The sequence below is a fragment of the Amblyraja radiata genome, chromosome 27 (genome assembly GCF_010909765.2).
Source record: "Amblyraja radiata isolate CabotCenter1 chromosome 27, sAmbRad1.1.pri, whole genome shotgun sequence".
Classification (NCBI taxonomy): domain Eukaryota; kingdom Metazoa; phylum Chordata; class Chondrichthyes; order Rajiformes; family Rajidae; genus Amblyraja; species Amblyraja radiata.
In genome coordinates this window covers 174240-187779 of record NC_045982.1, presented here as the reverse complement: position 1 = coordinate 187779, position 13540 = coordinate 174240, and the positions used below count along the sequence as shown (strand labels likewise).

The 13540-nt window shown below is 51.2% G+C and overlaps 2 protein-coding genes across 2 annotated transcripts in view; one reads left to right on the top strand and one right to left on the bottom strand.

Moving 5' to 3' along the window:
* Nucleotides 1-7932, bottom strand: part of txlna (taxilin alpha) — a 35023-nt gene extending 27091 nt beyond the window's left edge. Inside the window, exons 1-2 of the mRNA XM_033044799.1 lie at nt 7766-7932; nt 3859-3936 (exon numbers count right to left, since the gene is read on the bottom strand). The gene's annotated coding sequence lies outside the window, so the exon portion shown is untranslated. The remainder of the gene's footprint in view (nt 1-3858; nt 3937-7765) is intronic.
* On the top strand, nt 7056-7925 carry LOC116988199 (extensin-like). The gene has a single exon (XM_033044749.1). The coding sequence runs from the start codon at nt 7056-7058 to the stop codon at nt 7923-7925; it is 870 nt and encodes a 289-aa protein (XP_032900640.1).
* Nucleotides 7933-13540: the final 5608 nt, after the last annotated feature.

Sequence of the window (13540 nt, the reverse complement as noted above, 5' to 3'; positions counted from 1 at the left end):
ATCTTTTTGTGACTACCTTCGGTTGAAACAAGCATCTGCCATTCCTTCCTACACTAGTTAGTTCATTAACCCAACAATTTAGAAACACTGTTTCTAAATGAATAATTTGGTTAATCTTTCAGTTAATTCCTAAATTGCCCCATATTAATTGCAGATTGTTTTTCAATGTTGGATTTGGGCATTTTCCAAATGTTAGGTTCGCTGCTGTAAAATTCCCTGCTTCCTGGTATTATAATTGCTTATTTCTAATCCTCGGGGGCAGCTTCAGAATCCAAGGAATTTTGGAAGTTTCTACTGCCTGTTCCTTTAAGACCATAGGATACAGGCCAGCAGGACCAAGAACCTGTACTGGAACCCTATTAGTGTCCCAAGTACTTTTTACCAGATCAATTCAAAATAATTATTTAGAATTCCATATTATTCACTAAATCCCATTCTTACTATTCCTTTCCATTTTATAACAGACCTATTGTTAGTTTGTATATTATATGCTAGTTCACTCATATTCTTTATTCCTTTTTAGTCAAATTCCTATTTTCTAAAATTTAATTCCAATCCTCTGGCTTGCACGACTGCAATATTGTCTCTTCTCTCCGGAGACAGTTTCACAACTCCACTGCAATATTATCTGTCTTTTCCTGATCTCTTTGTTAGCCAGGAAACATGCACCCTTCTCGTTGAGCCTTACCTTATCAGAATATGAAATTTAGAAAATATCTCCGTAAATGTTTCCCACTGATAATCTACTGTCTAAATCCTTCATTTATTTTTGCCAGGCAATTTTATAATTGCCCTCTCTTTAAATTCATTACTCTAGCTTCAAACACAGCGGGCCTGTCCTCAAGCTTTCTCCAGAGGATCCTTTGTAATGACATAATTAACCCTGGTATTATGCAATGCAAGATCTAAATCAGCCTGGTTTGAGTTTAATGAATTACTCCAAGAAGCCCTTTCAAATATTCTTCATGAACTTGTCCTCAGGATTTCCCTTCCTAGCCTAAATCACGATCAAGATCACATGACTATTGCAGTACATTTCCTACATTACTTGATTTATACCGTATCTTACAGTATGACAACTGTTGATGGCCTACATACTATACAGTGTCCGTTTGTGTCATCAACTCATCTATATTATTGCAAATGTTATGTTCATTCAGATAAATTTTATCTCATCGTTTTCTCTATTCTATTTTTTTAACGTATACACAATTTTCCACCTTCCAGTAGATTGGTTAGTCTTCCCCTTCTTAAATACTCTTTATCTAAACCCTTATCTTCTACTTAGCTTCTGATTTAACCCTCAAGGTCCCATTCTCCTACTGTTAGAATAAACCCTCCCCAATGGCATGTGAAACTCCATCCTTCACCCAGCAAGGGTCTCATTCATTCTGAGGTATGACCCATTATACTGTCTCCAAAAACAGTCCCAATTCTTCAGGAATCAAAACTCTTGCATGATCCAATGCCCAGGCACCATCACCAGCCGCACATTCACACCTTATACTTGTATTCACGAATATATGGCACTAGTAAACCTATCTCTAACGTTTGACAGTCGACCACTTAACCTTCTTCGATCCCAATCACCAGCATGACGGCTTCTATCTACATCCTTGGAACAGATATGAACTGTGATTATGAGACTTCATTGAACTGAGAATTAAGAAGACCTTCTATAAAATAAATATAAAGGTACTATTTTCCCCACTATAGGTCAGAAAGATAAGTTTATGTGAATGGTACAAGGATTAAAGAGAAAAGAGGGTAGGGACACTGAGCTTGATGGCAGAATGGGCAGCGACATCACATGTGAACAGCAAGTGTACTCGAAGGGCCATGGCCGTCAGGTCCCAGAGATAGAAGGTGAGATCGAGGCACTCTCATTTCCCGCAGCCACGACCGGACAAATTCTCTTTTGCTGTGATTTTTCTACCAACCCATACACAACCAATGCAAAGAAAGCTCGAGATCCAATGGCAACAGGTGGGGATTTAAGGACGTTGTGTTTTTTTAGAAACAAAGAACTGCAGATGCTGGATAATACACAAAAGAACACAGAGTGCTGGAGTGGGTGAGGCAGCATCTCTGGAGAACATGGATATAGGTGACGTCTTCACCTAAGGAGGACACAAACAATCTTCCTGATATAGTAGTGGCCAGAGTGATGGGGTGACGGAGGAACTGAAGGAAATCCACATTAAGCAGGAAATGGTGTTGGATAGACTGATGGGACGGGAGGCTGATAAATCCCCAGGGCCTGATGGTCTGCATCCCAGGGTACTTAAGGAAGTGGCTCTATAAATTGTGGACGCATTGGTGATAATTTTCCAATGTTCTATAGACTCAGGATCAGTTCCTGTGGATTGGAGGGTAGCTAATGTTATCCCACTTTTTAAGAAAGGCGGGAGAGAGAAAACAGGGAATTATAGACCAGTTAGCCTGACATCGGTGGTGGGGAAGATGCTGGAGTCAATTATAAAAGATGAGATAGTCGAACATTTGGATAGCAGTAACAGGATCGGTCCGAGTCAGCATGGATTTACGAAGGGGAAACCATGCTTGACTAATCTCCTGGAATTTTTTGAAGATGTAACTAGGAAAATGGACAAGGGAGAGCCAGTGGGTGTAGTGTACCTGGACCTTCAGGAAGCATTTGATAAGGTCCCACATAGGAGATTAGTGGGCAAAATTAGGGCACATGGTATTGGGGGGTAGAGTGCTGACATGGATTGGCAGACAGGAAACAAAGAAGAGGGATTAACGGGTCCCTTTCAGAATGGCAGGCAGTACCGCAAGGCTCGGTGCTGGGACCGCTGCAATTTACAATATACATCAATGATTTGGATGAAGGGATTCAAAGTAACATTAGCAAATTTGCAGATGACACAAAGCTGGGTAGCAGTGTGAACTGTGAGGAGGATGCTAAAAGAATGCAGGATGACTTGGACAGGTTGGGGGAGTGGGCAGATGCATGGCAGATGAAGTTTAATGCGGATAAATGTGAGGTTATCCACTTTGGTAGCAAAAACAGGAAGGCAGATTACTATCTAAATGGCGTCAAGTTGGGAAAAGGGGAAGTACAACGGGATCTGGGTGTCCTTGTACATCAGTCTATGAAAGTAAGCATGCAGGTAAAGCAGGCAGTGAAGAAAGCGAATGGCATGTTGGCCTTTACAACAAGAGGAATCGAATATAGGAGCAAAGAGGTCCTTCTGCAGTTGTACAGAGCCCTAGTGAGACTACACCTGGAGTATTGTGTGGAGTTTTGGTCCCCTAATTTGAGGAAGGACATTCTTGCTATTGAGGGAATGCAGCGTAGATTTACAAGGTTAATTCCCGGGACGGCGGGACTGTCATTTGCGAGAATGGAGTGGCTGGGCTTGTACACTCTGGAGTTTAGAAGGAAGAGAGGGAATCTCATTGAAACATATAAGATTGTTAAGGGTTTGGACACACTAGAGGCAGGAAACATGTTCCCGATGTTGGGGGAGTCCAGAACCAGGGGCCACAGTTTAAGAATAAGGCATAAGCCATTTAGAACAGAGACGAGGAAACACTTTTTCTCACAGAGAGTTGTGAGTCTGTGGAATTCTCTGCCTCAGAGGGCGGTGGAGGCAGGTCTCTGGATGATTTCAAGAGAGAGCTAGATAGGGCTCTTGAAGATAGCGGAGTCAGGGGATATGGGGAAAAGGAAGGAACGGGGTACTGATTGTGGATGATCAGCCATGATCACATTGAATGGCGGTGCGGGCTCGAAGGGCCGAATGGCCTACTCCTGCACCTATTGTCTATTTTCTCGGGTCTTCTTCAGACCGTCTTGTGCTGTTACTGTTGAGAATATTTACACAACTTTACCGATAAAATGAAGATGGTTGTAGACAAGAAGGAACGAAAAGGAACGGAAGCCGAGAAACCCGCGGTCGTGTGATGTTCCTGAAAGGCACAAATAGAGTCAGTCACCCGGCGCCGAGCAACAGCCCAACCGGTCCAGTGACCGTCCCCGTTCACCCGCCGGCTCCCGACACCTACGAGCGGCCCCGCTCCCCCCCCGTGTCCCCGCTCCCCAGTCCCCGCGTCCTCGCTCCCCCAGACCCCGTTCCCCCAGACACCGTGTCCCCGCTCCCCGTGTACCAGTCCCCGCTCCCCGTGTCCCGTCCCCGCTCCCCCAGACCCTGTGTCCCCGCTCCCCGTGTACCACAGTCCCCGCTCCCCCAGACCCCGTGTCCCCGACCCCATGCGTCCCCAGTCCCTGTGTGTCCCCACTCCCCGTGTACCCGTGTGTCCCCGCTCCCCCAGACCCCGTGTGACCCCAGTCCCCGCTCCCCCAGACCCCGTGTGTGCCCGTGTCCCCGCTCCCCGTGTACCACAGCCCCCGTGTGTCCCCACTCCCCGTGTCCCCAGTCCCCGTGTGTCCCCACTCCCCGTGTCCCCAGTACCCGTGTACCACAGACCACGTGTACCAGTCCCCACGTCCCCGTGTACCACAGCCCCCGTGTACCACAGCCCCAGACCTCGTGTGTCCCCGCTCCCCGTGTATCACAGACCCCGTGTACCTGTGTACCACAGCCCAGACCCCGTGTACCAGTCCCCGTGTGTCCCCACTCCCTGTGTCCCCAGTACCCGTGTACCACAGACCCCGTGTCCCCCCAGTCCCCGTGTACCACAGTCCCCGTGTACCACAGTCCCCGTGTGTCCCCAGTCCCCGTGTGTCCCCACTCCCCGTGTGTCCCCACTCCCCGTGTCCCCCCACTCCCCGGGTCCCCAGTACCCATGTGTCCCCGTGTACCACAGACCCCGTGTACCACAGTCCCCGTGTCCTTGTGTACCAGTCCCCGTGTACCACAGCCCCACAGACCCCGTGTACCACAGCCCCAGACCCCCGTGTGTCCCCGCTCCCCGTGTACAACAGACCCCGTGTACCACAGCCCACAGACCCCGTGTACCACTGTCCCCGTGTGTCCCCAGTCCCCGTGTACCACAGACCCCGTGTACCACAGCCCCACAGACCCCGTGTGTCCCCAGTCCCCGTGTACCACAGCCCCACAGATCCCATGTACCACAGCCCCACAGACCCCGTGTGTCCCCAGTCCCCGTGTACCACAGCCCCACAGGCCCCATGTACCACAGCCCCACAGACCCCGTGTGTCCCCGTGTACCACAGCCCCCACGTGTCCCCGTATGTCCCCAGTTCCCGTGTACCACAGCCCCACAATGTCCCCAGTCCCCGTGTACCACAGCCCCCGTGTGTCCCCGTGTACCACAGACCCCGTGTGTCCCCGTCTGTCCCCACTCCCCGTGTGTCCCCGTGTACCACAGCCCACAGTCCCCGTGTACCACAGCCCTCAGTCCCCGTGTGTCCCCGTGTACCACCCCACAGCCCCCAGACCACAGTCCCTGTGTACCACAGCCCACAGTCCCCGTGTACCACAGTCCCCGTGTACCACAGCCCACAGTCCCCGTGTACCACCCCACAGCCTCCACAGACCACAGTCCCCGTGTACCACAGACCCCGTGTATCCCCGTCTGTCCCCACTCCCCGTGTACCACAGCCCAGTCCCCGTGTACCACAGCCCTCAGTCCCCGTGTACCACCCCACAGCCCCCAGACCACAGTCCCCGTGTACCACAGCCCACAGTCCCCGTGTACCACAGCCCACAGTCCCCGTGTACCACCCCACAGCCTCCACAGACCACAGTCCCCGTGTACCACAGCCCCCAGTCCCAGTGTGTCCCCGTGTACCACAGTCCCCGTGTGTCCCCGTGTACCACAGCCCCCACAGACCACAGTCCCCGTGTACCACAGTCCCCGTGTACCAGTCTCCTTGTGTCCCCGTGTACCACAGACCCCGTGTACCACAGTCCCCGTGTGTCCCCGTGTACCACAGTCCCCGTGTCCCCCCGAGTACCACAGTCCCCGTGTACCACAGTCCCCGTGTACCACAGACCCCGTGTACCACAGTCCCCGTGTACCACAGTCCCCGTGTGTCCCCGTGTACCAGTCCCCGTGTACCACAGTCCCCGTGTGTCCCCGTGTACCACAGTCCCCGTGTACCAGTCCCCGTGTGTCCCGGTGTACCACAGACCCCGTGTGTCCCCGTGTACCACAGACCCCGTGTACCACAGTCCCCGTGTGTCCCCGTGTACCAGTCCCCGTGTGTCCCGGTGTACCACAGACCCCATGTGTCCCCGTGTACCACAGTCCCCGTGTGTCCCCGTGTACCACAGTCCACAGCCCCCACAGACCACAGTCCCCGTGTACCAGTCCCCGTGTACCACACCACACACAGTCCCCGTGTACCAGTCCCCGTGTACCACAGACCCCGTGTGTCCCCGTGTACCACAGACCCCGTGTGTCCCCGTGTACCACAGACCCCGTGTACCACAGTCCCCGTGTACCACAGTCCCCGTGTACCAGTCCCCGTGTGTCCCGGTGTACCACAGACCCCATGTGTCCCCGTGTACCACAGTCCCCGTGTGTCCCCGTGTACCACAGTCCCCGTGTGGCCCCGTGTACCACAGTCCCCGTGTACCACAGTCCCCGTGTGTCTCCGTGTACCACACCCCAGTCCCCGTGTACCACAGTCCCCGTGTACCAGTCCCCGTGTGTCCCGGTGTACCACAGACCCCGTGTGTCCCCGTGTACCACAGTCCCCGTGTGTCCCCGTGTACCACAGACCCCGTGTGTCCCCGTGTACCACAGACCCGTGTGTCCCCGTGTACCACAGACCCCGTGTGTCCCCGTGTACCACAGACCCCGTGTGTCCCCGTGTACCACAGTCCCCGTGTGTCCCCGTGTACCACAGTCCCCGTGTACCCCACCCCACAGTCCCCGTGTACCCCACACCCCCCGTGTACCCCACCCCACGGCCCCCACACCCCACAGTCCCCGTGTACCACAGTCCCCGTGTACCACCCCACAGCCTCCACAGTCCCCGTGTACCAGTCCCCGTGTACCCCACCCCACACCCCACAGACCACAGTCCCCGTGTGTCCCCGTGTACCACATACCCCGTGTGTCCCCGTGTACCACAGTCCCCGTGTACCATAGACCCCATGTGTCCCGGTGTACCACAGTCCCCGTGTACCAGTCCCCGTGTACCCCACCCCACGGCCCCCACAGACCACAGTCCCCGTGTACCACAGTCCCCGTGTACCAGTCCCCGTGTGTCCCGGTGTACCACAGACCCCATGTGTCCCCGTGTACCACAGTCCCCGTGTACCACAGTCCCCGTGTGGCCCCGTGTACCACAGTCCCCGTGTACCACAGTCCCCGTGTGTCTCCGTGTACCACACCCCACAGTCCCCGTGTACCATAGACCCCATGTGTCCCGGTGTACCACAGTCCCCGTGTGCCAGTCCCCGTGTACCCCACCCCACGGCCCCCACAGACCACAGTCCCCGTGTACCACAGTCCCCGTGTACCAGTCCCCGTGTGTCCCGGTGTACCACAGACCCCGTGTGTCCCCGTGTACCACAGTCCCCGTGTACCACCGTCCGTGTGTGTCCCCGTGTACCACAGACCCCGTGTGTCCCCGTGTACCAGTCCCCGTGTACCACATACCCCGTGTGTCCCCGTGTACCATAGACCCCATGTGTCCCGGTGTACCACAGTCCCCGTGTACCCCACCCCACACCCCACGGCCCCCACAGACCACAGACCCCGTGTGTCCCCGTGTACCACAGACCCCGTGTACCACAGTCCCCGTGTACCCCACCCACCCCACACCCCACGGCCCCCACAGACCACAGGCCCCGGTTCCCACCACCGAGCGGCCGCTGAGTTTTCTCCGGAATTTCCAGTTGGGCGACGGAAGTGAATGGACGTCACGGCGCATCCTCCTGACGTCGACCGATCCGACGGCGCGATGCTGCGTCACAATCGCACCCGGACAACGGGCACTTCCGCCCGGACTCGACCCCTGACCCCTGACCCCGGCCCGCAGGAGGAGGCCACTCGGCCCCTTTGGGCCAGCACCGCCATTCACCGTGGCCAATGGCTGAGCATCCACGATCAATACCCTGTCCCTGACTCCGTTAACCCTCCTATAGCAGAGCAAGATGGCCGACTCTCACGCAAACGTGTAGTTACGGTCATGGGTGATTATAGCCGCCATTTTAGCAACCAGCCTCCGCCATCTTGTTTCCGGCCAAAGATCGGATCTTTACTTCCGTCTCCGCTCCCGTATCTTCGCTTTGGTCTTTGACTTGGGCGGGGAGAGGGGAGAGGGTGTGTGGCCCGGGGAGAGGGGGTGTGGGGCCCGGGGAGAGGGGGTGTGTGGCCCGGGGAGAGGGGGTGTGTGGCCCGGGGAGAGGGGGGGTGTGGCCCGGGGGGGGGGGGGGGTGGGGCCCGGGGCGCGGGGGGGGGGGGGGGGCCCGGGGAGAGGGGCATATGGGCATGGGGGGGGGGGGGGGGGGGGGGGGGGGGGGGGGATAGGGCCTAGTGTGTATGAAGTTGCGGGGAGGTTTACAATTTTTCTTATTTAATTTCCCTTGTCTAGTCTGAAATAAAGTTCATCATTGGATATAAAAATCAGAAGAAATATAATTGTGTGTGTTATATGATTATATACATTTATATCACATTCATGTATAGAATAGAATAGTTTCTTTATTGTCATTGTAACATAAACCATGTACAACGAAATTTAAAAATGTCAGCCAGTCTGCACCATTCAAACATTTCTAAAAGCTAACGATACATATAAGGTAAAATATTAAAAAAAGATAAACAACTAAAATAAATATCATGAAAATAGCACGCATAAACACCCAACCCTACATCCTTCTGTCGATTTCACAGTGTACCACAGTCCCTTAGTATGTATCGCCCCGTGTTCCTTGGCGGCTACATTTAGTGCCTTTATAGCAGTGAAGTAAAAACAGTTTTTAAGTCTGTTTGTCCTTGTCCTTGTAGATCTGTACCGTCTGCCTGACGGCAACAGTTCAAACAGGGAGTGTCCGGGGTGGGAAATGTCCTTTATAATACTCTGGGATTTTTTGATGCAGAGTGTGTGTGCTTATAAACATTTTATTCTTTAACAAGAATTAACAGAATTATGAAGGAACAGAATTATGAATCTAACCCTATATCACGCACAAAAACTCTTCCCCCGCAATGTTAATTATTTTGCGAGTCGGGTCGGGTAGGTTCCGGTTACTACAAAATCAACTCAAACACTGCTTGTGAGCCATTTAAAAAGAAATGATTTAAAAAACATTAAAAAAGACAATTACCAGAGTCAAATTTTATTCTTGACAAGAATTAACAGAAGTATGAACTGACAGAATTATGAATCTAACCCTATATCACACACACAAACTGTTGCCCCGCCACATTGATTACACTGCGAGTCGGGTCGGGTTGGCTCCGGTTACTAAAATGGGCGGGAAAAAATCCCCTCCATAGCTACTACACGTCAGACCATTGCATTTCGCAGGAGTAAGCTATCTTGCTCCACTATAGGATCTTTGAGCGCCGCCATTCACTGTGGCCATCAAAGATCATAGAGGAGCCTCTGCTATAAGATCTTTGGTGGCCATTGGCTGATCATGTGACCAAGTTCAAGTTCAAGTTCAAGTGAGTTTTATTGTCATGTGTCCCTGTATAGGACAATGAAATTCTTGCTTTGCTTAAGCACACAGAAAATAGTAGGCATTTACTACAAAACAGATAAATGTGTCCATATACCATGATATAAATATATACACACATGAATAAATAAACTGGTAGTGCAAATAACAGAAAGTGGTTGCTAATAATCAGAGTTTTGTCCGAGCCAGGTTTAATAGCCTGATGGCTGAGGGGAAGTAGCTATTCCTGAACCTGGTTGTTGTAGTCTTCAGGCTCCTGTACCTTCTACCTGAAGGTAGCAGGGAGATGAGTGTGTGGCCAGGATGGTGTGGGTCTTTGATGATACTACCAGCCTTTTTGAGGCAGCGACTGCGATAAATCCCCTCGATGGAAGGAAGGTCAGAGCCGATGATGGACTGGGCAGTGTTTACTACTTTTTGTAGTCTTTTCCTCTCCAGGGCGCTCAAATTTCCGAACCAAGCCACGATGCAACCGGTCAGCATGCTCTCGACTGTGCACCTGTAGAAGTTAGAGAGAGACTTCCTTGACAATCCGACTCTCCGTAATCTTCTCAGGAAGTAGAGGCGCTGATGAGCTTTTTTGATAATTGCGTTAGTGTTCTCGGACCAGGAAAGATCTTCAGAGATGTGCACCCCCAGGAATTTGAAGTTCTTGACCCTTTCAACCATCGACCCGTTGATATAAATGGGGCTGTGGGTCCACCATTGGCTGATCATGTGACCATTGGCTGATCATGTGGCCATTGGCTGATCATGTGACCATTGGCTGATCATGTGACCATTGGCTGATCATCCACAATCAATACCCCGTTCCTGCTTCTCCCCCATATCCCTGACTCCGTTAGCCCTCAGAGCTAAATCTAACTTGAAAACATCCAGTGAATCGGCCTCCACCGCCGTCTGTGGCAGAGAATTCCACAAATTCGCAACTCTCTGGGTGAAAAAGTTTTTCCTCATCTCAGTCCTAAATGACCGACCTCTTATTCTTAAACTGTGGCCCCTGGTTCTGGAATCCCCCAACATTGGGAACATTTTTCCTGCATCCAGCCTGTCCAATCCCTTAAGAATTTTATGTTTCCATAAGATGCCTTCTCATCCTTCTAAATTCCAGTGAATACAAGCCCAGTCGACCCATTCTTTCATCATATGTCAGTCCCACCATCCCGGGAATTAACGGGAACGTTGCACTGCCTGGATCTGGATCTGGATCTGGATCACTGAAAAGCTCTAGATAGAACATCACTCAGCACTGGACAATTTTATACTGGGCAATTTTTACATTTATCAAGTCAATTAACCTACAAACCTGTACATCTTTGGAGTGTGCGAGGAAACCGAAGATCTCGGAGAAAACCCACACAGATCACGGGGAGAACGTGCAAACTCCATACAGACAGCATCCATAGTCGTAATCGAACCCGGGTCTCTGGCGCTGCATTTTGCTGTAAGGCAGCAACTCGACCGCTGCGCCACCGTGACTGCCTCAATAGCAATATTATTCTTCCTCAAATTAGGAGACCAAAATTGCACACAATATTCCAGGTCTCACCAGGGCCCTTTACAACTGCAGTAGGACCTTATCAAATCCTCTCGCAATGAAGGTCAACATGCCATTAGCTTTCTTCACTGCCTGCTGTACCTGCATGCTTACTTTCAGTGACTGATGAATAAGTACACCCAGGTCTTCTTGCACAACCCCTAATATGACACCATTCAGATAATAATTCTTGTTCTTGCCACCAAAGTGGATAACCTCACATTTATCCAGATTATACTGCATCTGCCATGCATCTGCCCACTCACCCAACCTATACAAGTCACCCTGCAGCCTCATAGCATCCTCCTCGCAGTTCACACTGCCACCCAACTTTGTGTCATCTGCAAACGTGGAGATGTCACATTTAATTCCTGTGTCTAATTTGTTAATATATATTGTAAATAACTGGGGTACAAGCGCTGAGCCTTATGACACCCCACTAGTCACTGCCTGCCATTCTGAAAAGGACCCGTTAATTCCTATTTTTTGCTTTATGTCTGCCAACCAGCTCTCTATCCATGTCAATATCCTACCCCCAATACCACTTGCTCTAATTTTGCACATTGATATCTTCACGGTGAGAATGACCGGACTGGTAGCTCAATGTTCCAGGGTTATGAGAAGAGGTGGGGTAGCCTCTTTGTTCAGCGACAAGTACATTGGTCAGAAAATACATTCTTGTGGGATCGTCCAGTGAAACTGGAATGGAATAACCACTTTGATGGGTTAGATTATAGGTCTCCCAATAGCCATCAGGTATTAGAAGGGCAGGTGTGTAGGGAGATTGCAAATAGTTGTAAGAATATTAATAGTATTAGTGGGAGATTAAAATTTCCTAATATTCACTGGTCTTCCATAGGGTAAACAGCATGGACAAGATGTAATTTGTTAAATGTGAAGATAGACACAATAAGCTGGAGTAACTCAGTGGGACAGGCAGCATCACTGAAGAACAGGAATGGGTGATGTTTTGGGTCGAGACCCTCCTTCACACTAAAGGATCTTCAGTCTCTGGACTTCTTCTGTCCAACTTGTCCACACCGGCAAACATATCCCTGCAACACTAGTCCCACCCGCCTGCAATCCCTCTAAACCCGTCCTATCTATGTACCTGTTTAATTGTTTCTTAAACATTACGATAGTCCCTACCTCATCTACCTCCTCTGGCAGCTTGTTCCATACATCCACCATCCTTTCTATGAAAAAGTTACCCCTCAGATTCCTATTAAATCTTTTCCCTTAAACCTATGTTCTCTGGTCCTTGATTCCCCTACTCTGGGCAGAGACTCTGTGCATCTATCTGATCTATTCCTCTCATGATTTGATACACCTCTATAAGATCACCTGTCATCCTCCTGCGCTCCAAGGGATAGAGTCCCAGCCTACTCAATCTTTCCCTACAGCTCTGCTCCTCTAGTCCTGGCAACATCCTCGTAAGTCTTCTCTGAACCCTTTCCAGCTTGACAACATCTTTCCTATAACATGGTGCCCAGAATTGAACACAATATTCTAAATGCGGCCTCACCAACGTCTTATACAACTGCAACATGACCTCCCAACTTCTGTACTCAATACTCTGGCTGATGAAGGCCAATGTGCCAAAAGCCTTTTTGACTACCTTATCCACCTGCGACTCGACGTTCAAGGAACCATGCACCTGCATTCATAGATACCTTTGCTCTACAACACGTCCCAGAGCCCTACCGTTCACGGTGTAGGTCCTGACTAGTTTAGACTTCCCAAAATGCAACAGCTCACATTTCTCTGTGTTAAATTCCATCAACTATTCCTCCGCCCACCTGGCCAATCGATCAAGACCCTGCTGCAATTTTTCACAACCATCTTCACTATCTGCAAAACCACCCACTTTTGTATCATCAGCAAACTTGCTAATCTTACCCTGTATATTCTCATCCAAATTATTGATATGGATGACAAACAGTAATGGGCCCAGCACTGAACCCTGAAGCACACCTAGGGTTGCCAACTGTCCCGTATTAGCCGGGACATCCCGTATATTGGGCTAAATTGGTTTGTCCCATACAGGACCGCCCTTGTCCCGTATTTGACTGTTACTACTCGGGTCGAGGGAACTGTCGGGTCGGAGCCCCGCATCCGGCCCTGCCTCACCCGTCCCGACGTAGTGCAGCCCATGGAATGCAGCAGCAGCGCCTCGCCCGTGTCCCCGTCGGTCGGTCGGCAGCCTGGCCAGCTGTCTGACCATCGGACCTTTGTTTACCGCCGACACCACCACCCCTCGTTCTCATGGCCGATTATCAGTTCATGAGTTGGATGGGGCGCCGGACTTTGCATGCGACGTCGCACGCCCCTGGGCCTAAACTCCTCAGCTGGCCCACCGGCTGGGCTTTGTGTGCATTCCAGCACCCGGGCTAACTCATCATTCACCCAG

Bases quoted from the DNA above. Each gene is read 5' to 3' on its own strand.
- LOC116988199 (XM_033044749.1), top strand. From the start codon at position 7,056: ATGTGTCCCGGTGTACCACAGTCCCCGTGTACCAGTCCCCGTGTACCC.